The sequence below is a fragment of the Martes martes genome (genome assembly GCF_963455335.1).
Source record: "Martes martes genome assembly, chromosome: 4".
In the NCBI taxonomy this organism is placed as follows: Eukaryota; Metazoa; Chordata; class Mammalia; order Carnivora; family Mustelidae; genus Martes; species Martes martes.
The window spans coordinates 153781408-153807450 of record NC_137891.1 but is presented as its reverse complement, the minus strand read 5'-3'; the positions used below and the strand labels follow the sequence as shown (position 1 = coordinate 153807450).

Genomic DNA, 26043 nt, shown 5'->3' with positions numbered 1-26043 from the left:
TCAGTAAATTCTAAGCAGTAGTATTATAGGCCATGTGCTCAAATTTTAATACAATTAACAATATTTTAAAAGATATTTAAATGAATCATGAATAAATATTTTAAATAGAACAAAAGACACCAGACTCAATATGAAAGTTCAGCAAAATGCTTGGAAATGAGATAAATACTTTTTGGTCACCTCCCTGTATATCAGACACACACACACACATACACAAAAGGAAGGAAAAAAAGAAAAGAAAATTGGGTAAAGAGCTTTATTCCCAAAAGCCACAGAATATATAACAGTCAGATAAACATAAGAACTATATGGCAAGTACACACACATATACATACATACACAGGTACGTGTGTGCACACATATACATCCCCCCATAACCTTAGTAATAGACAGAAGGAAAACAAATTTAAATAAGTCAATAAACATTGCATATCTAAATGGGAAGAATGAATAATGTAAAAATGCCACTTGTCCCAAAGTACAATTAAAATTAAAATTCAAAGAGTTTTATCTTAGACCCTGAAACATGATTCTAAGTACATCCACAAAACTAACATGTGGGAATATGAATATGTGTATATCAAATTAAAATATGGATTACAGGGGGACCTGGGTGGCTCAATCATTAAGTGTCTGCCTTCGGCTCAGGTCATGATCCCAGGGGCCTGGGATCGAGTCCCACATCAGGCTCCCTGCTCAGGGGGAAGAAGGCTTCTCCCTTCTCCCTCTGCCTGCCATTCTGCCCGCTTGTGCTCTCTATCTCACTGTCAAATAAATAAAATCTTTTTAAAAAATATAATTACAGAAAGCTCTAATAATTAACCACACAGTATCAGCCAAATAATATACACTTAGAATAAACAGACATAATGGAGGAAAAAAGGAATGGGAGAGTACACAGAGACAGGATGAGGGTAGAAAGGATATTAGTGGGGAACAGATTTCTGTTTCTGATAATGGCAATTTATACAAAGCAGGCCAATCATCCTACTAAGAAGATTTTAAAAAATCTGGACAAACTATTTTTAAAAATCTGCTTGAAAGCACAGAGAAGCAAATAAGGCTGTGAAGAATTACAGGGCCAAAATCCTGGAGAAGAAGAAAAATCCAGGAGGATGAACCAGATATTGGAGTTGTTTTCTCTCTAAGGGCATCTGCTAATTCCACATGAAGAACTGATAAATTTAGCTGAGATTTTGACGGTCTTGCAGACCTAGAAGCAAAATATGAATGTAGAGCTTACCAACAAGGAGAGATTTTCATAAATTTTCCATACTTTAGCTCCTGAAAGGGCCTAGAACAAAGATGAACTGGAAATAACCTGGTTTTGACAAGGACTGAAACTGGCTTCAAATAACCTTAATTAGTGACATCAGACTGACATGATCAAGGATTGCTAGTGCTATTTGCAGCCTAGAACAGGCAAATAAAAGCAAAGAAAACGTATCTGGAGAAAGATAGCATGATGCCATGCCCCCAATTATTTCTACAATTTTTCACATACAATGTCCAATACACCAAACTACTAGGAATAGTTATAGTTATTTTTAGGAAACTGTTAAGCATTATTAACTAAACTAACTATATACCTAATCTATGACCCAAAAATTCTACTCCTAAGACTATACCAAGAGAATGAGTACATATGGTTACAAAAATATTTATAAAAATACCCATAGTAGCTTTATTCATCATAATCGAAGACTAAAAACAATCCTGATCAATAGAAAAATGAATAAATTATAGTATAGTCATACAGCGGAATACAAAAGGGCAATAAAAAAGAATGGTTTACTGAGACAAACAACTCAGATGATTCTCACAGATATGAGCCATATCAAAGAAATGTATATTCTATGATTTAATTTATATGAAGGTCAAGAATAGACAAAAATAATCAATGTTGATAAAAGTCAGAATAGTGATTATCTTGAGGGGAGCACTGACTGGTAGAGGCACACAGAAACCTTTTTGGGCAATGGAAACACTAAGTCTTGGTGAATGGTGATTACTGATATACACAGATGTCACTAATCACCGATGAGTACACAGGGTTAAAATTAGCACATTAGACACAACACAAAAAAATAGCTAAGACAATTTTCAAAAATTATAAACCTGGAGGACTCAAACTACCAGATATCAAAACTGAAACTACAGTAATTAAGAAAGCATTGTATATACGCAAGGATGGACAAATAGACCCATGAAACAGGGCAGAGACTCCAGAAAAAAAATTTACATATATGGAAGCACTTAATTTATGACAAACTAACATTACAGAGTGATGAGAATAAGAAAAGTTTTTTCACCAAATAGCATTTTACACACATATATAAAAAATAAAAATGAAATTTTATCCCTACTTCAAACCATAGATAAAAATGAAATCCAGGTAAAGTGTAAATCTAAATGTAAAAACTAAAGGTATAAAGTTTCTGGATTAGAAGACAGAAGATAGAAGAGAATCTTCGTAACTTAGGGTAGGGAAAGAATTCTTAAACATGACCAAAAAAAAAGCTCTAAGCATAAGGAAAAAATTAATAAGTCAAACTACATTATTAAATTAGGCTATATTAATGAAAGTAATTTGTTCATCAAAAGAACAAGAACCACTAATAGATAACAAATGCAAGCCACAGAGTAGAAGATACTGCATCACAGGTAACTAACAGAGGATTTGTAACTAGAAAATATAGAACATTCCTACAAATTAATAAGAAAACCTGATACAGAAATGAACAAAAGACAAACATTTCACACATATTATAAAAAGGTGTCCAGAAAGATTGATAAATAAATGAAAAATTGGTCCACCTGATTTGTCTTCAGGGAAATGCCAAATAAAACCATTATTCACCCATCATAATAACTAAAATGAAATAGTCCAGCAATGCCAGGAGTTGGGAAGGACATGGAGAACTACTTTCATCCATGGCAGAGTGTATACTGGTAGAACAACACTGAAACTATTTGGCATTGTCTATTCATGTTGACCCTGAGACACAACAATTCTACTTCTATGTATATACCAAATAGGAATGCATGCTCATGAGCACCAAGTCATGTAATCAGGAATGTTCAGAGCAACATTATTCAAAATAGCAGGGCACCTGGGTGGCTCAGTGGGTTAAGCCTCTGCCTTCCGCTTGGGTCATGATCTCAGAGTCCTCGGATCGAGCCCCACATTGGGCTCTCTGCTTGGCGGGGTGCCTGCTTCCCCCCCGCCCTCTCTCTCTGCCTGCCTCTCTGCCTACTTGTGATCTCTCTGTCAAATAAATAAATAAAATCTTTAAAAAAATAGCAAAAACTAGTAACCTAAATGCCCATCAATGTCCACAAAGAACAGAATAAATAAATTGGAGTAAAGTCATGTAATAAAATATTATTAAGCAGTAAAGATGAATGGATTAGTTACAACAACACAGATAAATTTCTCAAGCAAAATGCTGAGCAAAAAAGTCAGGCACAAAAGAATCCACACAGTATGATTCCATTTATTTAGTGTTCCAAAACAGGCAAAGCTAAATTATATTAGACATTAAAATGGAAATTCTTTTGTGAAATAGGAAATAGCAATTAAGGGGGATATAAGTTCCAGCAATGCTCTATTTCTTCTGGTTACACAGGTGTTCACACTGTAATACAATTTCCTCTTTTTTTTTTAAGATTTCATTTATTTACTTGTTAGAGAGACCATGAGCAGGGGCAGACAGAGCAGGCAGAGGGAGAAGCAGGCTCCCCACTGAGCAAGGAGGCCAATGTGGGACTTGATCTGAGGACCCTGGGATCATGATCTGAGCCGAAGGCAGATGGTTAATCGACTGAGCCACCCAGGCATCCCTCACACTGCAATATTTCAAAGAACTATAAATAAATGCTTGAGTTAAACATGGTAGGTTAAACATACACATTAGCTATGTTCCCTTCTGAACCCTCACTAAAAAAACAAAAGATTAAACAAACACACACACACACTCCCTCTCTCTCTCTCTCTTTCTCTCTCTCTCTCAATGGCAAAACCTGAGAGGAAACAATTTGAACACAAGTGGTAACTGAGTTAACAGGAGAAAGGATCTTAAGCCAATAGACAGGAAAGCTTAGAAGCAACCCACATTATACTCAGGAATTCCTAACAGATTTAGTAATTGGTGGTGCCAGGTACCTCTGGAAATGACAGAATCAATGGGGCTAAAAGCCAGAGCAGCTGAAAGTTTAAGAAGCAGTCAAAACCCCAGATCCTTCCTCCAGTATACACTGCTAGGAAACTCTCTTTCCTCATACCCAGGCAGGTAACTGGAAGTTTATTCTCTGGAGGGGGTGGGACAGGGAGAAAAGGGTGGGAGTGAGGGGAGATGAGGAGAAGAGGGAGGATTAGTCATCCCTGTCCTGGTCACTGTTGTCCTTGGAATGGAAACAGCAGATATCATTGATAGCAGGGGTACTATCTGAAAACAGGTAGATGAAGAGTCTGGGCTACATACTGATTCTTTACCACAGATGGTTCTTCCACAAGGTTCTAAAATCAGTGGTAGCCAGGTTTATAGCCTCTAGGAGAAAGATATGACTTATTTTTTTACTGAATATGGCCAGCTAAAGAGAAAAGACATAAAAAGATGCTGAATCCTAAGTTTTCCAATAAGATGACCCAGAGAAATTATCCTAACTATAAAGTCCATACTGACAATCTCCATCCAGGAGGAACCCCCAACAGATTCAGTAATTAGTAGTGCTAGGCACCTTTGGCACATAATTTCTAAAAGCATACTAGTCTTCTGCTCTTCAAATATGAACAGATGGCCAATAATTTGATGACATCCTCTAATATGAAAGGCAGAAACAAAAACACAAAGCAGAAAATAAAAGCAGAAGCAGCAGAGTTTGTTTTCCCAAATCCCCTCATAAAAACAGACACAGCAATTACATAGCAAAACCATAAACCTATGGACAACATTTATAATAAAGTAAGGTGATAAGATATCTCTACAAACCACTCACAGTCACAAGACCCATGAGTATCATCCATCTATTCAGGGAAGCAGAAGGAAGTAAGGGGCAATCTAAAGGACCTGGGAAGAGAATCCCAAAATAGCCAACAGATGCTCACTGGGAAGCACAGGTCAATTTGAGAAAAGTAGCTGAAACTGGGCAAATGTTTGCCCATTCTAATAGTTGGTGAATTCAAAAGATTTAAGGTAAGTTCCAAAGATGGTAGTCTGGCAACCTGTAAGAACTATAGAAACTGACCACCCAGGGTTCCCCGATAGGACAGAGTCCAAGAAACTAGAAGAAACTGAAGAGAAGAGAATACAAATTAAACAGGATTTTTAAAAAATAGAAAAAGAAAAACTGGGGGAGGGCTGGGCAGGGGGGAAACAATTAATACAAGTAGAATGGAGCAAAGGCAGAAAAATCCACAAAAGCAAGCTATCATATTCATTGAACACTACAGAACAGAGCTCAGCAAGGCTAAAATGTTATCCTCAATAGTGCTTCCTTCTAAACATTCAGGAAGGGGCGCCTGGGTGGCTCAGTGGGTTAAGCCTCTGCCTTCAGCTCAGGTCATGATCCCAGGGTCCTGGGATCGAGCCCCACATCAGGCTCTCTGCTCAGCGGAGAGCCTGCTTCCCTTCCTCTCTCTCTGCCTGCCTCTCTGCCTACTTGTGATCTCTGTCTGTCAAATAAATAAATAAAATCTCTAAAAAAAATTCAGGAAAAAACTAAACTCAAGAATAAGCAAAGAAAAGGATAAAAGTCAAATATATACCTGGTTCTTGTGTAAAAAAAATAATGGTGAGCAAAAGAAAAAATTTCCTACAATAAAGGCAGCTAAAAGATGTTTGTAAAAGAGACCACAACTATAATCTACTATTTAAAAATTTAAAAAGTTATACAAGATATTGAAGAGCTACATAAATCAAAAAAGTGAGATGGTATAACTCAGAAAGGAAGTAGAAATAGGAGAAGTCATTTCAGAAATGAAGAATAAACTAAAAAAGGCAAGTGAAAAACAGAAAAGCCTTAAGAGATAAGGAGATTTTTTTTAATCAAAGAGAAAAAAAAAAGATTTCTAAATGAGAGAAAATAACAAATATTAAACAAACAAAAAATCCAACATACTGTAACAGTAGACCCCGATGAAGAACACTAAGGCAAAGGAAAAAAATAAAAATAAATACTAAGCGGTATAGTTTAGGAAACTTTGCAAGAATGAAAAAGATTAGAAGCTACAAATGAGAAAGCACACATACTACTGAAGAATCCAAGTCATACAAAAACAACTTCAGGACATATTCAAAACTATTAGACTTTAAAGATAAATATAAAACACTTTGGGCATCTAGGCAAAAAAAAATGACTTATAAGTGAAATAACATTAAACTTTGAGAAAATGCTTTAAATACCTGAGGGAGAACTGGGTTAAGTTAGGCAAAAACTGAAAGAAAAAAAACAAACTACAAAACTAAGCAGAGAAAATACTAATTCAAGTGAAAACAGAATTCTTGCCAAGAAAAGTTACCATAATATAATCACCACATGGTTCAGCTAAAAATACTTTTTACATGTTCATATGTGAACGAAAATTGTGGTACAACTGTACTAAGAGGAGAGAAAGACATAGAAAGGGCATGTATATGTTTCCGGACAAACAGAGAACGTATGAGAAATAGTTAAATCCTCATTTTCCATAAAGGAAACTACAGATAATGTCTAAAACTGAAAAAATGAAAATGTTTCAAATGTAATATAAGCATGTCAGAGATACATGGGTGAGTACAAAGAAAAACAAATTTTAAAAAATTAAACCTAGTCCCTGGGCAGTGGGAAATGGTGGCGGAGAGGGATGTTACAGGACAGCTATTTTTGTAAGAAGCTCTGTAGACTATATATAACTCTGATATAAAGAAAAGTAACATAATTATATAACTAATTAAAATGATTTCAATATAAGTAAAAACCAAGTTTGAAAAGGTAAGACATTAATAGCTACATATATGCATGTATTTATATATGAATGTGTATGTGTGTATGTGTATATGTATGCATACATCCAGTCTGACAGCAAGTACTACAGGATAATAAAATCAATTGCTTTGTAGTTCTCTGGGTGAAAAGTTCTGTCTCCATGTGCATAATATGGCTACTCCTTCCATTTCAAAGAACGTGCCTTGCTTTGACAGTGCAAATTCAGTATTTGTGAATTGAAAGAAAAAAAAATGATACTTCTTTTCAAATAAATAATAAAACTTAAAAAAAAATCAGGGGCACCTGAGTGGCTCAGTCCATTAAGGGTCTGCCTTTGCCTCAGGTCATGATCTCAGGGTCCTGGGATCAAGCCCCATGTTGGGCTCCCCCTGCTCAGTGTGGAGCCTGCTTCCCCCTCTCCTTCTGCCCCTCTCCCTGCTCATGCTTTTTCTCTTGCTCACTCTCTCTAGAGTAAATACAATATTTTAAAAAATAAAAATTTAAAAGAAAAACATTTCATAAAGAAAAGGAAAGAGGTTAAGAATAAAGCCAAGGAAGGCAAACTTCCATAAGGGATAGGACCTAAGTAAAACAGAAGTACCCCACTCTAGCCAGAACCATTCTGGAAGGGGCCAAATATGCAAGCAGAAAATGGCCAAGAAAACAGTCATGAAAATATTACATGGGTACTTAGTATTGCCAGTTATTATTTCTGTGAATCATTTCCAGCAAAGAAAGAAAAATAAATGCACCTATTACAAAATATATTTCCAAATATAATTCGCTTGTAATTCCAATAGGTTTGGCAAAGGTATCGATGGTCTCAGAAGTAAATATGGTCTCAGTAGGAGCATAAAGTTGAAAAAGGGTTTAAATAGAAAACAAATATAAGATTTGTGTCAATATACTATCTACCTTGCAAATGTACCATCGGCTCAACGAACAATGGCCATGCAAAGTGAAGTGATGAACTAAACCAGACAGGTACCCCCGTGATTGCAAGTGTCCAGCTGTAAAGAAATTGCCTGAAAAGTAACTGCTTGGGCTTGATTTATATTTTATCATAAGAACCTAGATAAACTTCTACTGAGAAAAACTATTTGCTAGTTTCTATGAACAATTTTCTATTCCTTTATACTTAGAAATTATATTTTGGCAAAAATACTTTGGGAAGAAAGACCTTAAATTATTAAAGGAAGTTGACTAATGCTGCTAGAAACCACATAGCAAGTTGATGTAATCACATCTATGGAAACATATAGCATAATTAATCATTTTATAGTTGCCCTTTTTCTTGTAACTAAATAATGACAATTTTCCTCATTCCTCTATAAAAATCCTCATTTTCACATATACCTTTTAGTGTGAGTTACAGAGTAAATACACTGTGATACTCCAGAAATCCTACTCACATACAGCAAATCAAAAGCACAGTAAATACCTTGAGAGTGCCAGAACACCGAGAGCCCTCTGCACCAGCAAGAACAACTACTCTCATCATATCCTTTGGATGCCTATTTACCTGCCCTAACTACAAAGATGAATTGGTTGGAATGTATTTATCACTGTGCATTTAAAATATGAATCCTGAGTCCTACAAGCCCTCCCTGAGGATTGAGGCAGGGACACTCGCATTCATAGACATTGGAGGATGTATTCTCAGCCTTCAAATCTTCACCTGAAAGCATTTTAATACTCCAGACACCAGGTGAGCACTAATTCCCAGAAGCTTAAAAAGCAGGAGCTCCACTGAAACTGCAATTTTTCCCTACAGGCAAGAGAAAGCAATATAGATACCTCCTAATCCACTACAATAAAAATAAAAATCACATTTTCTCTGTATCAAGTGTTAAAGGGAATGAGGCCAGAGAAGCTATTAATTATAAATTTTTAAGTACAAAATAGATTTCCTAATCAAAGGATTATAACACTACAAACAGCTGCCATGTCTCCACAGGATAGGTACAACAGTCATAAAAACAGCAATAAGAGACAGGTTTATGATGCATTATGATATTTTAGTTAACTCTCTACTGGGTAGCTAGTATGTGCCAGGTATTGCTATATGCATTAGAGATACGGCAGTAAACAAAACAGGAAAAATCTCGGCAGTAAACAAAACAGGAAAAATCTCTGCTCTTATGAAACTGTCATTCTATTGAAAGAAAAAAGTAAATAATGTATCAGTACTACAAAGAAAGACAGGAGGACCATTCATTCCTATTTGTCCTGGACAGTATCCTTTTTATACCTGTTGTCTTCAGGGAACTATTAAAAGCATACTCTTTTACTTAAAAGTATCTTGGATGTAAGATATAATAACTCTAAAGATAATGGGATAGGTAGAGATTGAGATATTGACCAACAGGTGCTATTTTAGATACTTCGGTGAGAAAAGGCCTCTTATTATAATGATAAATTTCAGCAATGACTAGAAAGAAGTGAGGGAGGAAGCAACATGGATGTCTGTAGGGAGAGCTTTTTAGATAGTATATTCTCTGTGTGTGTGTGTGTGTGTGTGTGTGTGTAAGAGAATCTATAAACCTTCACTGAGAAAGGATGAAAATACACCATTTCAATAAAGAAGTCTATGAAGTAGAAAACTTTTCATTCTGTTTCTTGCCTAAAAATGGTTCCCAGGGTATGATTTTAGCTATCACCAAGTTTATTGTGGTAGATTCCAGGACTAAAATAGTTTCCCTAGAGAGAATGCCTTCTCTATTAATATAAAACTGACTTCTTATGGCTTTTAATATCATTGGCACTTAATATCATTTTATATATCATATGTTTCCCTAGACTTTAGGTAATTCTGGACTTCTGGGGTTTCTTTAGGGGTGCAGATATGATATGAAATGTAACCGTTAAATTCCCCAGTAAAAACACTAGTAATAATAACAACATACCACCAGTAATAATAAACAAGAGACATTTTTAGTGTTTATTTTGTGCCAAGGACTGTTCTAAGCATCTTAACTGAGATTATTCAAGGATCTGACCATTTGTCAGACTGTCCAGTTAAGGGGGTCGTTAAATCTCCTTAAGCACTTGGACCATGTTCAATTTGCTTCTAAATAACATAATCTCAATGAACAGATATTGGATTGTAGACAAACAAGTACACATTTGTTTTGTATGTTACACAATGGAAAATGATACATGTGACTCACAATCCCAATAGTAGACTACTACTGGTAGGTGGGAACTCTGGAGGAGTCCACAATTATATCAGTGTTTCCTTACTCGAAATTCTTCTCTTTGCTTCCATTGACCTAAGTCCACTTTACTTCTTTGGGCTCAATTTTATATTTTATTTAAAGGAGCTACTTCTACCATTTCTACCATCACTCTGTGTTTAAGTTTAAAGGCTTGGTGCTATGGAGGCTCACTGTAGGGACAACTATGAGAATTCTCCACAGCTTTCGCCTTCTTTCCCCTTCAGTCAGAGGCCTATGTGGTTTTTAGAAAGGAGACACATGCACCACTTGAACCAAAGAACAACATGTATAAGCTAAGTGAAGAGCATATTGTATTTCCCCACCCAACTGTAATTAGAATAAATCTCAAAACTTTATTTTTATAATTAGAATAAATCTCAAAACTTTCCATGAAAATCATGGATCACAGGCCTCTTATTCTTCAGAATATGGAAGATGTGAGGCCTAAAGCTGCTGTAATTTTGCTACCAGGAATTTTACTACCATAAATGAGGCGAAGATTCAGGAAGATACAACAATTATAAATATATAAACAATTAAAACAGGGCTTCAGCACAAATATATCAATACAGGTCCAATCAGGAGAGAGAGACTACATAAGGAAAATTTAATATAAAGAACTATTAACTATAATGGCAGTTAAGGTAATGAGGGATTGCCTAGCTGTAAGAGAACGTAAAAGAATATCAGAATAGCAGCTCTGAGGTCTAAGGTCCCATTACTCCTGGGACCCAAAGCACCCAAGGAAGAGTTCTCCCCAAGCTCTCCTCTCCAGTGCTGAGATCCAGAACTTGTTCAAGAGGGTACAACCTTTGCTCACTGAAAGAGAAAAGTTTGCTCACTTTTCTGGAAGCCTGCCTAAGGAACTTGCCAGAAACCAACCACATAGCCAGAAATCAATAACCAGGGAGGTTATTCAGAGAGGTGTTTCACCAGAGGCACTTCAGTACAAAACTACAAACCATACACAATGCAAACTACACTACCAATGGGGACAGCTAGAGGACACTGCCGTCCATCACCCTGTACTGCAATACCTGAGCGCCAGGGAAGGCTCAAGCGCCACAGGAGCCTGCTGTTGGAAAAAGCCAGCACACCAGCACCTGGAAGCGAAACCATTTCCCTCTGGAGCTTTACTCCAGGGCCCTCTATTGCATGAAGCTTCAGTGCCAGCTGAGGGGGAAAAAAGTTTTTTTTAAAGGAACCAGATCAATTTCCACAGAGCAGCCAAAAAGGCTGAATTTGGAACGGAGGAGTGAGAAATCAATAACCAGAACATTAGATGAAGCAAAAAACTGAAAAAAAATGAAAGGAGAAATAGAAAATTCAGTAATTAGAGCTGGATATTCAAATGCCCCTCTCTAATTGGTAAAATAATCAGGCCTCCCTTATCCCTCAAGAGATAAAATCAGCAAAAATACAAAGGCTTAAATATTATCAACCAACTTGACCTACAGAAATTGATTGATATAGAATATCTCAACCAACATCAGCAAAATGGAATACTATCAAGGATAGAAACCTTGGGATATGCTATAAATACATCTCAGTAAATTTAGAAGAACTGAAATCCTATAAAGTTTGTTCTAGTACCACACTAGAATTAAGTTTGAAATCAACATCGTAAAGAAATGTAAAAAATATGAAAATATTTGGAAATGAAAGAACATTTCAAAATAACCCAAAAATCAAAGAAGAAATCAAATACACACACAAATTAGACAATATCTCAAAATTAATGGAAACAAAAAATAACATCAAAATTTAATAAGTGCAGCAAAATCAGTGTCGAGAGAAATTTTAGCTTTAAATGCTTATATTAGAAAAGCAAAAATATCTAAAATCAACTAACTAAACTTCTATTTTAAGAAACTCAGAAGAGCAAAGCATGCACCAAGGAAGTAGAGGAAAGAACAGTAAAGATTAAAATAAAAATCAGTAAAATTGAAAATAGGAATACAGAGAAATATCATGAAATTAAAAAGTGGTTCTTCAAAATTATCAACAAAATTGATAAGCCTGTAGGCTAAGCCATCCAAGAAGAAAATGCAAATTATCAAAGGGAGGAATAAAATAAGAAACATTATCACTACTAATCCTCCAAAAATAAAAAATGTGAGAGTAAAGTATGAACAACTTTAAGCAAACAAAGTAGACATCTTAGACAAATTTCTGGAAAGACACAAATACCAGAGTTAACTCAAGAAGAAATAGATACATAAGAAAGAACTGATGTAGTAATTTAACCCCCCTTCTCCAAAAGAGCCCAGGTCCAGGTGAATTCTAACAAATACTTAATGATAAAATAATATCAATCTGGGGCAACCGGGTGGCTCAGTTGGTTAAATGGCCGACTCTTGGCTTCAGCACAGGTCATGATCTCACTCTTGGCTTCAGCTCAGGTCATGATCTCACCATCATGACATCAAGCCCTGGATCGGGCTCTGTGCTCAGTGCACAGCCTGTTTCAGATTCTCTCTCCCTCTCCTCTCCCTCCTGCTCACTCTCTCTCTCAAAAAAAGAAAGAAAATATTAAAAAAAATAATTATCACTCCTATACAAACTCTTCCAGGAAAAAAGGACACATTTCTCCGTTCATTTTATGAGGCTAGTATTACCTTGATAACAGAGCAAGACAGAAAAATTACAAAACTACAGATCAAGTTTCTCATAGATATAAAAATTAATAACAGACACCTGTGTGGCTCAGTAGGTTAAGCATCCAACACTTGATCTCAGCTCAGGTCTTGATCTCAGGGTTGTGAGTTCAAGCCCTGCACTGGGCTCCACTCTGGGAGTGGAAACTACTTAAAAACTGTATAATTGATGGATAGGCGGATGGGGTAATTGGATGATGGGCATTAAGGAGGGTACCTGATATAATGAGCTCTGGGTGTATTATGCAACCAATGAATCACTAAAATCTAACCCTGAAACTAACAATACACTATATGTTAACTAAATTGAATTTATATAAAACTTTTTTAAACAAATCATTAACAAATATTAGAAAACTGAATCCAGGGGTGCCTGGGTGGCTCAGTGGATTAAGCCTCTGCCTTCGGCTCAGGTCATGATCTCAGGGTCCTGGATCAAGCCCTAGGTTGGGCTCTCTGCTCAGCGGAGAACCTGCTTCCCCCTCTCCCTCTGCCTGCCTCTCTGCCTACTGGTGCTCTCTCTATCTCTGTCAAATAAATAATTGAAATCTTTAAAAAAAATAACTAAAACTGAATCCAGAAAAATATTAAAAGGATTATATACCATAACCAATTAGGATTTTTCCCAAGAGTGAAAGAAGATTGGTATACCATTGAAAATCCATAACATAATGAACCACATTAATAGAATAAAAGGGAAAACACATGAAAAACACATAGAAAAGCCTATAACAAAACTCAATACTCAAGTATGATAAAAGCTCTCAACCAGTTAGGAACAGATCTCTTCATCTTTTATCAATAACAGATCTTCTAATAAGAGTTTTTTTTTTTAATCTACGATAAAAACTACAGCTAACATCAAATTTAATAGAAATAATGTTTTTCACCTCACATCAGAAACAAAGCAAGAATGTTTGCTTTCACCACTTCTTCTCAGCAATGTACTGGAAGCCCAAGCCAAGGCAATAGGGCAAGAAAAACATGAAAGGCATACATATTAGGGGCGCCTGAGTGGCTGGTTAGTTAAGCATCTGACTCTTAGTTTTGGCTCAGCTCATCTTGGGGTCCTGCGATCAAGCCTCGCATCAGGCTCTGTGCTCAGTGGGGACTTTGCTGGAGATTCTCTCCCTCCCTCTGTCCCTCCCCCAACTAAAATAAATGAATAAATCTTTAAAAAAATTATTTAATAAAAGGTGTGTAGATTAGAAAGAAAAAAGTAAAACTGCATTTATTCTCAGACCATATAATTCTGTATATAAAAATTAACTTACAAAAAAAAATCAACAAGAACAACAAAAACCCTAACTGAACTAGTAAGTTTAGCAGGTTCAGGGTTCAAGATAAATATGTAAAATCAATTTTATTTCTACAGAATAGTAAATAAGAATTCAAAAACAAAATAGAGAAAATAATTCTATTTTTTACCAACAAAAAGAATGACACACTCAGAACTAAATTTAACAACAGCATCAAAAACAATGACACACTTAGAAATAAATATAACAAAAGAAATGCATGACCTGTGTACTAAAAACTCCAAAACACTGCTGAGAGAAATTAAAGATTATCTAAAAAATAAAAAAATAAACACACCATGTTCTCACATCACAGAGTTCATAGTTTATGAAGGCATCAGCAGTATTCCTGTTCACCATTCTTCCTCCCAAATTCTTATACAGAAATTGACAAGCTGACTCTAAAATGTATATGGAATGTAAAGAACCTAGAAATAGTAAAAAAAAAAAAAAAAAAAAAAAAAAAGGCTGAAGGACTTAACCTGATTTCAAAACTTACTATAAAGCCAGAGTAATCTAGACAGTTGCATTGACATAGGATAGCCATATAGATGAATGGAACTGATTATAGAGTCTACAAGTAACCCCTCACATTTATAGTCCATTGGTCTTCAAAACGGATGCAAGGAAACTCAAAGGGGGAAAGGACAGTCTTTAGCAAATGCTGGGACAACTGGACAGCCATATTCTGAAAAGAAAAGAAAAGAAAAGAAAACAAACAAAAGAAAAGGAAAAAAAAAGAACTAGACTTTTGCCACTCATCATAGACAAAAATTAACTCCAAATGGATCATAGGCCTAAATGCAAAGGAGTAAAACTATAAAATTTCTAGAAAAAAATTAGGGGAAAGTGTTTGCGCCCTTGAATTAAGTGAAGATTTCAGATATGACACCAAAAACATGAGCCATATATGAAAAACATTGATACACTGCACTTCACTGCTTTTATTCTTCAAAAGATACCATTAAGAGAATGAAAACACAAGCCACAGACTGGGGAAAAAAATTTACAAATCATATATCTGATAAAGGACTTATATTTAGAATATTTAAAAAAAATTTTTATAAAACCTTACAACTCAATAAAAAGACAAACAACCCAATACAAAAACTGGGAAAGATTTGGATAAGCATTTTAGAAGAAAAGATATATGAATACCTAATAAGTGCATGGAAAGATGCTCAACATCATTAGTTATTATTGAAATGCAAATTTAAAATACAATGAGATAGAATTACACATCCACCAAAATGTCCATAGAGTAGTCCCTTGGTTTCATCCTTGCACGATGCATTCCATCGTGCATGGCATCAGGCATCCTGTGGATGCCTGAAACCAGGGACATTACTGAACCCTAGATATACTGTGTTTTTTCATATACATTCATAGCTATGATAAAGTTTAATTTATAAATTAGGTACAGTAAGAGATTAAAAATAACTAATAAAATAGAACAATTATAACAATATACTATAATGAAAGTTAGGTAAATGTGGCATCTCTCTCTCTCAAAATATCTTACTGCAATCACTCTTATGTAATCAGCCTTCTTGTGATGATGTGAGACGATAAAATGCCTGCATGATGAGATGAAGTGAGAAGAATGTCACAGAACCAAGATGCCCTTCAACGGACAAATATGGATAAGGAAGATGTGGTCCATATCCACTATGGAGTATTATGCCTCCATCAGAAAGGATAAATACCCAAATTTTGTAGCAACATGGACGGGACTGGAAAAGATTATGCTGAGTGAAATAAGTCAAGCAGAGATAGTCAATTACCATATGATTTCACTTATTTGTGGAGCAAAGGAAATAACATGGAGGACATGGGGAGATGGAGAGGAAAAGAGAGTTGAGGGAAATTGGAGGGGGAAATGAACCATGAGAGACTATGGACTCTGAAAAACAATCTGAGGGCTCTGAAGGGGCAGGGGTGGGAAGTTGGGGGAGCCTGGTGGTGGGTATTGGGGAGGACACGTATTGCATGGAGCACTGGTTATGGTGCATAAACGATGAATTCTGTTACACTAAAAAGAAATTAAATTTTAAAAAATGGAAAAAAAAAAGTTAAACACAGGGGCGCCTGGGTGGCTCAGTCGGTTAAGTGTCTGCCCTCTGCTCAGGTCATGGCCCCAGGATCCTGGGCTCCCGGCTCAGCGGGGAGTCTGCTACTCCCCCTCCCTCTACCCCTCCCCTTCCCTAATGCTCTCCCTCACTGTCTCACTCTCTCTCGCAAATAAATAAATAAAATCTTTTAAAAAGTTAAACATATACATAGTATACAATCCAGCTTATATCCATATATTCATAGCAATACTGTTCATAAGAGCCAAAAACTAGAAATAATCCAATGTTCATCCAAATGTCCATAAAATAGAAATAATGTTAAATGTAGAAAGAAATTTTAGGAGAACTGCCTTCATGAAGTATCTCTGATCTATAAACATGCTGTGTCATTTCATTTGCTTTTTTTAGCTGATCTTTAATTTCACTCCAATGTTTTGGAGTTTTGGAAAGGGAAATAAATTTCATACAATAGAATACTAACTTGTCAATAAAGAGGAATGAAGTACTAATACATAGAACAACATGGATAGATCTCAAAAATATTATTTTAATTGAAAGAAGCCAGACACAAAAGACTATATATTATATGAATCTAGTCACATGAAATTTCTAGAAAAGGCAAAGAGAGAAAATAGATCTGTGGTTTTGGGGGATGGGAAGTGGGCATAAGGAATGCTGGTAGATGAGCATCAGGGAACTTTTTGGGTCATGGCAGTATCACAAATTGAATTGTGAGGATGGTTCACAACTGCATAAATTTTCTAGAAATCATTTAACTACAATTACAATGGTGAATTTTGTGATATGCAAATTATGCCTCACTAAAGCTATTACTGTAAGGGAAGAAGAGAAGAATGACTCTGCCTTTCTTACAAGAACTATGTTTCAGAGTAACCAAATTGCTAATAAAGAAGACTTCTTTTATAGAGGAATTCCAGCTAATAAATACAGAAAGTGACAATATTGGGAAAATCACACTTTGTAATCCCTACTTAAAAGACGGATCTCAAAGTTACTTGAGGAAAGACTGATGAGGAACTTTGCAATGGAAGAATCAGGCTGGTGCTGCCTGAAGCTAAATCATCAATTTTAACATCACTAAACTTAAGACCATCAGACTCATATACGACTTGATATTTTACAACAAGTATACAGCATCAACTCTGAAGGATTCTTGCCGAAAAAATAAAATAAGCCTGAATCTAATCAAACCTCTAGATCTAATTATCAGTTTACATAATACGGTAATAAACAACTCAACAACCCTTTAAGGAAGCAATCAGTCAAATCCAAGTTAAAGGATATTCTAAAGGACTTGGTTTTTCTAGTAAATTCACACTGGTAAAGGGGTGTCTGGCTGGCTCAGCCGGTGGAGCATGTGACTATTGACATTGGGGTTGTAGGTTTGAGCCCCACGATGGGTGTGCAGATTACTTAAAAATAAAATCTTAAAAAAAAAAAAAAGTGAGGGACACAAATAGAGAAAAACATTCAAGAGGTAAACACTGATACATAGAGTATGAACTATACCTTGATTGGATTCTGATTTTAGCAAACCAACTGTAAAAAGATGTTTTGGTGACAAGTGGGGAAATCTTCATAATGACTACATATTTGATATTATTAAGAAATTATTAATTTTCTTGCATGATACCAGCATAGTGGTATGTGTGTATGTGTATCTAGAATATTTGTGGTAAAATGATGTAAAGACTTGCTTTTAAAGATACTCACAATTACTTTAAGTGGCAGAGTGCACATGTAGTAAGACTGATAATATGTTGAAAATTGTTGAAGCTGGACAATAGGTATATTGGACTTCATTGTCCCATTCTCACCACTCTTAGTATGTTTTTAATTTTTCATATTAATAAGGTTAGTGGACAATGAAAGACTGTAAACCTAAGAGAAAAAAAGTAGAAGAAAAAGGGGGGCCACAGCTCACAAGAGAGGTCAAAGATAAGGACTGACATGTAAGTCTTCAGAAGATAGAGAATACATGAAGCCTCGTCTTTGGAGAGCAGAATATAAGGAGAAAATAGAAAATAAATACATAAAAAGAGACCAGAGAAGTAAAGCCAGTGGAATAGTAATATTTAAAGAAAGAGCAGAGAAAGAGGAGTTTGAGAAAGATACCAAAAAGTGGAATCAGTAAGATGGGAAGAGACCTAAGAGAAAAACTAAATCAGGAAAAGCAAGGCAAGAAAGTTTCCAAATAATAATAACCACAATAATAACCATTAAGTACTCTTCTTATAGTCCCAAAATTTCAAATCAGATAGAAAAAAAGGGGTACCTGTGTAGTTCAGTCAGTTAAGCATTCAACTCTTGGTTTTGGTCCAGGTCCTGATCTCATGGTCTGTGAGACTGGGCCCTGTATGGGGCCCTGAGCTCAGCAAGAGTCTACTTGAATATTCTCTCCCTCTGTCCCTTCCCCCACTCCCACTCTCCTTCTCTTTCTCTCTCTCAAATAAATAAATCAATCTTTAAAAAAAAATACAAATAGTAAAAAAAGAATTATGTTTTAAACAAAAGAATTTCAGAATGAAATAATTATCTCATATTTAGATGAGATAACAATACTAGATATTAGATAATATTTAGATATCACAATTCATATTTTCTAAGATACACAACACAATTTCCCAGTTACTGAAGAAGATGTACAAGAAATATTAACATTTATTTAATGTTAATTTTAAAAAAGGCATTTACCTACTAACACCAATCTGCCGCCTACCTAATCCACCACAGTGAAAGACAGAATATCAAGCACTAGAACAACTACAAAGAAATAAATAAGGTATTGACGCTGGCCATAAGAGTTCTCTGGAGAAGAATCATTAAACTGTGTAATTCACAAAGATAAGACAGTAAGCTGCCCCTATTTCTCCCCATATGCCCAGATTCCAGCATGATGCTGGGTTCCATGTTTCTACAAGGCTGGAATCCCACTGGGGTGCAGGGGGGAAGAACAGGTGACACTGATGATGCCCATTATTGTTGGTGTTTTGAACCACAGATATTTATTAGGCCAAACCAGTGATCTCAGGTCCCTCTCTAATCACAAGAATAAATAACAGAGCTTTTCATTTCATACCCAGAGCTTGAGTAACTTACTCCCAAGTATACATACAGCTTTGCATTGCTGCTCTCAAAAATAGTTGTATCTTTTTATAGTTGTTTCCTAGTACTTTGAGGAATTTACTATTACTCACAGCCTTGAAAATGTCACTTCAAATAATTTACCAACATATTAGATGCAAATACAAAATGCAAATCATATATAATTTTAAGCTTCCATTACTTCATTACTTCAATTTTAAGCTTCCATTACTTCAATCTTCTATTATTTACTCTATTAATTTGTAATACACTGGGGTTAAAGACATATGCTTGTTTGCAGGGCAAAGCCCCACCCAACGTGGATCTCTATCTTTACATCAAAAACACTTCATATCATCTAAATCAATATAAGGTTCAAGTAAGTCTTTTTGATACCCACAGACCTAACACAGAAAAAGCAAAAACTCTCTGCCTCTGTACAGCACATGTATATTTTATTATTCCAGGTATATTCTGAAAAATGTTTTAAAAAATTGTTTTAAAATTATCAACTCAAGATTTTTAAAATTCCTAGTAGACTCTTCTTTAACTTTTACCTAACCCAAGATTAAGAAGCATAATTCTAAAATGTCCTAGAATCAGGAATTAAAAGTTAAAAACTTACATTCAAGCTGTGCAACCACATCTCCAGGGTCAACTGCTTCAGGGAACACCTAGAGAGGGAGAGCAGGGAGGGAGGCAAGGTGGAGAGGAGGAAGTGAGAGGAATATACACATAAAACTCTCCGTGTTTTCCCTCTCATTCCCCAAATACTCCTTTCCCAACCAAAGAAACTTGACGTTATTGAAGACTGTCACTTCATCTCTGCTTCCCATGATCACTATGGAGGGTTTAACAATTACATATTACAGCTGACCAACGCTCCCTCTCCAACTTCACCCGTGCTTTATCTTCACCTCCAGTTCCTCCCCTGCTTGTTTCCATGGTCATACTGACCTTCTTGGTGCTCCTGCAACTCACCAAACTTATTCCCAATAAGATGCCTCTATATCTGCTATTCCTCTGCTTTGAATACTTTTCCCCTAGACCTTTGAATAACTGATAACTGTCTTATAATTCAGGTTCAGCTTAAATGTTACTGCCTTCTTTATCCTTTAAATTAGATAATCCCCCTAATCACTCAGCCCCTCCCTGTCCCCCTGCCTTCCCTTTACTTCTTTCATGACACTTACCACTATCTAAAATTGCATTATTCCTGTGTTTACTTGATTATTTTCTGTTTCTCACATTACAATGAAAGCTCTGAGAGAGGAGGCTGTTTGTCTTGTTTACCCAGTGCCTATAGAACAGTGCATGGAACAAAGCGAGACATGGGTAATTCCTTGCAGAAGAAAAGGAAAAGGAAGGAAGGAAGGAAAGAAGAAAATAAAAAAGTGAGGAATATGATTAGTAATAACTAGAAGCAGCAGTTTCAGGGGAAAATAGAAAAGAAACTCATAGAATGAAGTACCACAAGATAGCCATTGTAAATTTTTACCTATTAACGTCTCCTCCCTCTTTTTTATAAAAATTATTTAATACTCAGATGCTCTATTTTAAATAAAGCCCACTAACACAATTTTAGAAATAAACTGATCCATCCTGAAAAAGAGGCAACTGATTCAATGCATAAATAATGAATATTTATTTTCAGGTTTAAATTACAAATCTCCTTTTGAATAAACCAAAGTATATAGTCAGCAACAATAATTTATGTTCTGGGTTTTTATTAAAAATTCGGAAGTACTCTGATTATTTGTAAATATTTGATAAGATATTTGAACTCACCTTTTCAAACACCATTCTGGCATTGAAGACCAGTGGAAAATTGGCTGGGACACATTGTGTCTTTTTGTATTGGCCAAACACACAGATGCTAAGATAGATGTCCTCCTTGTCTTTCAGCACCACTCCTGGACAAGTTACCTGAATGAAATTAGATAGAGAGATGTAACTGCTTTACGAATCCCCTGAACTGTCCTACTAAAATAATTTACAAGGCATTACATAAAAACACTAGTCTGCTAAGCTAATAAAATTACGCTCAAATAAAAAAAGGAGAGAGAGATTCTCATGTTTGCAGAGTTAAATGAAATGCCTTTATAACTTCCATCCCTCTGAGAAATACATGATTTTCCATTTGGTTCTTTGTGCCACATTTGAAGCTCTGTGTACTGGCTCTTGGGACAGACACTAACAGTTTTAAACAGTCAGCCTTAGGCACCCACTTCATGCTGAATGCTGACATAAACTTACTCAGCATCATTTAATCACAAAGGATTAAGATCCAGCAGAAACACAGCACTATCCTAGAGGACACACACAAAAACTAGCGATAAAAAGCACAAATCTGACCTGTACCATCCTAAATAGCAGCCCATACACACCCTCATGAAAAGCAATATGACAAAGTTTCAAAGCCAGTGAATTATAAGTTTCTAGCCCAATGAAATTTTTTAAATATGAAATTGCACTTAATTAGCCTCATCATTGACAGAAAGTATAGGCACTAAATATAGGGTTTCTAAAAACTACATGGGATAGTCTCCCCGGTCCCTGCCATATTTCATTGGCAGTGATCAACCACACACTTAGTAGGATATTAAAGGCTCTCTAAGATTTGAATCCAACTTACCCACATAGTAATATTTCTCAATGGCTCCCCAGTAATACAGTCAAAGTATCTTTTATTATCCTCTGAACACACACATTACATTCTCCCATTATATGGATGATTATTCAACACTCCATTCCATCTCCTCCTCATTTACACTCACCACTTCCCAAGGCTTACATTAATCAACTGCATCTCCTACAAAAAACTTCTCTTGACTCACCAGCTATCATTACTCAATTCAATCTAATCCAAACATTTACCACGAATTTACTATATTCAAGTAAATACATTTTAGATTCTCATAACATTTTGTAGTTCTCTTAAGGCCCAATTATTGTCTCCACACATTTTAATTAAGTGGATACATCTCACCTTTTTAAATTATAATTGCCGAGGACAGAAACTTTATTTTCCTCATCAATATATCCAAAACTATAGACTTTGGTATTTAGGAGAAGCTTAGAGATTATCAAGTACAGATTCATATTTTTTTATATATGATAACAACAGAGCCCCAAGAAAGTATAGGTGATACACTTATTTAAAATGACACAGTAAATGAATACAAAACATTCAAAAGTGCTTAGAAAAGTGTCTAACAGAGCATTCAACCAATACTAGCTAGAGCTATTGTTAGACTGAAAATCATTATCATTTGTCATCTCAACACATTCCTGCACTGAATAAATGACTAAGACTTCATGTCTCTTTGTACATAGCAGCTAAGATTATTTTCTGTTCCAGATATTTTGACTCCATCTCCCTCTTATTGTTTTCCACTTCTGTCCTAATATATTCCCCCACTGATCATTAAAATCTATTAAAATCCATGTCCTCAGCAAATTTCATGTTGCCCATCACCTTCATTTCTTACTGTGCCTCATTAAAATCAAATCTGTTAGAATCCCTCTAACTCCACGGTACCCAATGTGGTATCTGAAAGCCACTTATGCCTATAGTTGTGGCTAGTCCAAAATTTAGATAGATATTGAGTGTAAAATGAAATATTTTGAAGATTTTGAAGACTCATTACAAAATCAGCATAAAATATCTCATTAATAACTAATGCCTTAAATATATTGATCTAAATGAAATTATTATTAAAATTAATTTACCTACTTCTTTTAACTTTTTCAAATGTAGCTGGTAAAAAATTTAAAATTACATCCTTGGTTCAAATTTGTCACTTATATTGAGTAGCACAGCTGCTCTAATTGTCCTACTAGAAACTACTGACTTTCTTTCCAATGTGTAATATATGCGAGAAACCATGAGTTTTTCTCATCCACAAGTCTACAAATTCTGCCATGCTTTAAAAGAACACTGAGCAGCTTTCCAAAAAGAAATCAGGAAAGGAGGATGGGTAAAGAAAATCAGATGGGAAAAATAGAAAATAAAACAACCATATGGATAATTACATGAATGCAAATATTCTAAGCATTCTAATTAAATAGCAGAAATTGTTCAGATTGGATAAAAAGGCAAGACATAATATGTGGTCTTCAAAGAAAATTCCTTTAAAGATAAAGACAGACATAGAAAAGGTACTTTCACTCTGGAAAACAGCATGGAGGTTCCTCAAAAAGTTGAAAATAGAGCTACCCTATGACCCAGCAATTACACTACTGGGTATTTACCCTAAAGATACAAACGTAGTGATCTGAAGGGGCACATGCACCTGAATGTTTATAGCAGCAATGTCCACAATAGCCAAACTATGGAAAGAACCTAGATGTCCATCAACAGGTGAATGGATAAAGAAGAGTGGTATATATATACAATGGAATACTATGCAGCCATCAAAAGAAATGAAATTTTGCCATTTGCGACGACGTGGATGGAACTAGAGGGTATTATACTTAGCGAAATAAGTCAATCGGAGAAAGACAACTATCATATGATTTCCCTGATATGAGGAAGTGGAGATGCAACGTGGGGGGCTTGGGGGGTAGGAAAAGAATAAATGAAACAAGATGGGATCGGGAGGGAGACAAACCATAAGAGACTCTTAATCTCACAAAACAAACTGAGGGTTGCTGGGGGGAGGGGGGTCGGGAGACGGTGGTGGGGTTATAGACATTGGGGGGGTGGTGTGTGTGCTGTGGTGAGTGCTGTGAAGTGTGTAAACCTGGCGATTCACAGACCTGTACCCCTGGGGCTAAAAATACATTATATGTTTATAAAAAAATTTTTAAAGTATAAAAAAAAAGAAAAGGTACTTTCAGAATGGTATATTGAATACCTCTAAAAATCAGCCCCTCTATAAAAGCAAAAGGGAATACTACCAACACCCGTCAAAATGAACTTTTTACAGCTTTAAAAATTAACCAGAGATGTGCAACAATCTGAAGAGCATTTATTGGAGAAAAACAGCTGAGCTTTGGTTAAAACAGTGATATTGTGGTATGTTAATGTATTCTACTCACAATCCCCTCTACTCAGGTCTTCTGAAGCCTTGAAAACCAAAATCCTTAGAATTATAGTAGCCATGAAAACCAGCAGTCTCACAGATACTGGAGGAGAACAGGTTTAGTGCTACACCAAAGCCCCATTCCTAGGAACTTGTCATTATTTGATCTGTCTGACAGTACCCTGGAAGCCCTCATTCACAGGGATTCTATTTGACTTGAACCGGAGTTCACTCACGTAAAGAGCCTTTTTCCTCAAGGCAATTGTCAAAAACAATCAGTAGGAATTGTTTAACACCACAGATGCCTGAGGCAGTGATCACAAGTGAGGCAAAACATAACCTGATCAAAATGCTTAAAAGGTAAAGCTGGAAAATCATGTATATGGGTGTATGAGGGCTGGGGAGGGTGCTGTCTTTGAGAAGTACAATATATTCTTGTCAATTTAGAAGATCATGCACATGTTCAGGGCTGTGCATGTGCCCAGAAATGACCTGAAGAAACCCTAATCTCTCACCTATAGCTGACCTTGAGGCTTTGGGATAGTTGGAAATGAAGGCTAAGCCACAGTTGTAAACTCCCTGTAGGGCTTAGAAAACATGCCCCAACAAGCACACAGAGATCCTTAGCAAAGACTGGGAGACTTATTGGTTGAAGACATTTAAAGGATATATAAATCCAGTCATTAGCAAGTCATTAAGTTAACCAAGAAGAGACTCTGGTGGCCACACATGACAAAGAATACAGACTTTAACTCAGGAAAGTAACTAAACAAACAAAAAGCAACAGCAAACAATGAACACTGAGAAATAGGGGGGAGTTTGATTTCCAGAGTTCCATACTGTATTATTTTAAATGTTCAATTTTCTTTTTTTTTTTTTTTTTTTTAAAGATTTTTATTTATTTATTTGACAGACAGATCACAAGTAGGCAGAGAGGCAGGCAGAGAGAGAAGGGAGGAAGCAGGCTCCCTGCTGAGCAGAGAGCGGGATGCGGGGCTCGATCCCAGGACGATGGGATCATGACCTGAGCCGAAGGCAGCGGCTTTAACCACTGAGCCACCCAGGCGCCCCAAATGTTCAATTTTCAACAAAAAATATTATGTACAAAGAAACAAGAGTATGACCCATACACAAGGGCAAAAAGCAGTCAATAGAAACTGTCTCTGAGGAAGCCCAGAAGTTGGCTTTACTAAACAGAGACTTTAAATCACCTATTATAAATATGTGCAAAGAACTAAAGGAAACCTTGTCTAAATATCTAAAATAAAGTATGGCAACATGGCAATAATGTCTCATCAAAGAAGGAATATCAATAAACATAAATCATTTTTTAAAAGAACCAAGAAATTCCAGAGTTGAAAAGTACATGACAGAAATGAAAAAAAATTCACTAGAGAAGCTAGCAGAAGAAAGAATAAGTGAACTTGAAAATATGTCAACTGAGATTATCATCCTAAAGAACAGAAAGAAAAAGAAAAATGAATAGACTCTCAGAGATCTGTAGAATACCATTAAGCACAACAACATAGATATACTAGGAGCCCCAGAATAAGAGGAGAAATGGCCAGAAAGAATATTCAAAAAATAATGGACAAAAGCTTCCATAATTTAAAGAATTGCAATCTATACACCCAACAAGCTTAAAGAATTCCAAACCACATACATCATAATCAAACTTTCAAAAGACAAAGATGAAGAGA

The 26043-nt window shown here is 35.8% G+C and overlaps 1 protein-coding gene across 2 annotated transcripts in view; it reads right to left on the bottom strand.

The window, feature by feature from the left end:
- Window positions 1-26043, bottom strand: part of SPATA6 (spermatogenesis associated 6) — a 149403-nt gene that overhangs the window by 109752 nt on the left and 13608 nt on the right. For both annotated transcript variants that reach the window (XM_080802565.1, XM_080802564.1), the window contains exons 2-3: window positions 21105-21242; window positions 19942-19990 (exon numbers count right to left, since the gene is read on the bottom strand). In XM_080802565.1, coding sequence (XP_080658691.1) covers window positions 19942-19990; window positions 21105-21242 — 187 coding nt within the window. The remainder of the gene's footprint in view (window positions 1-19941; window positions 19991-21104; window positions 21243-26043) is intronic.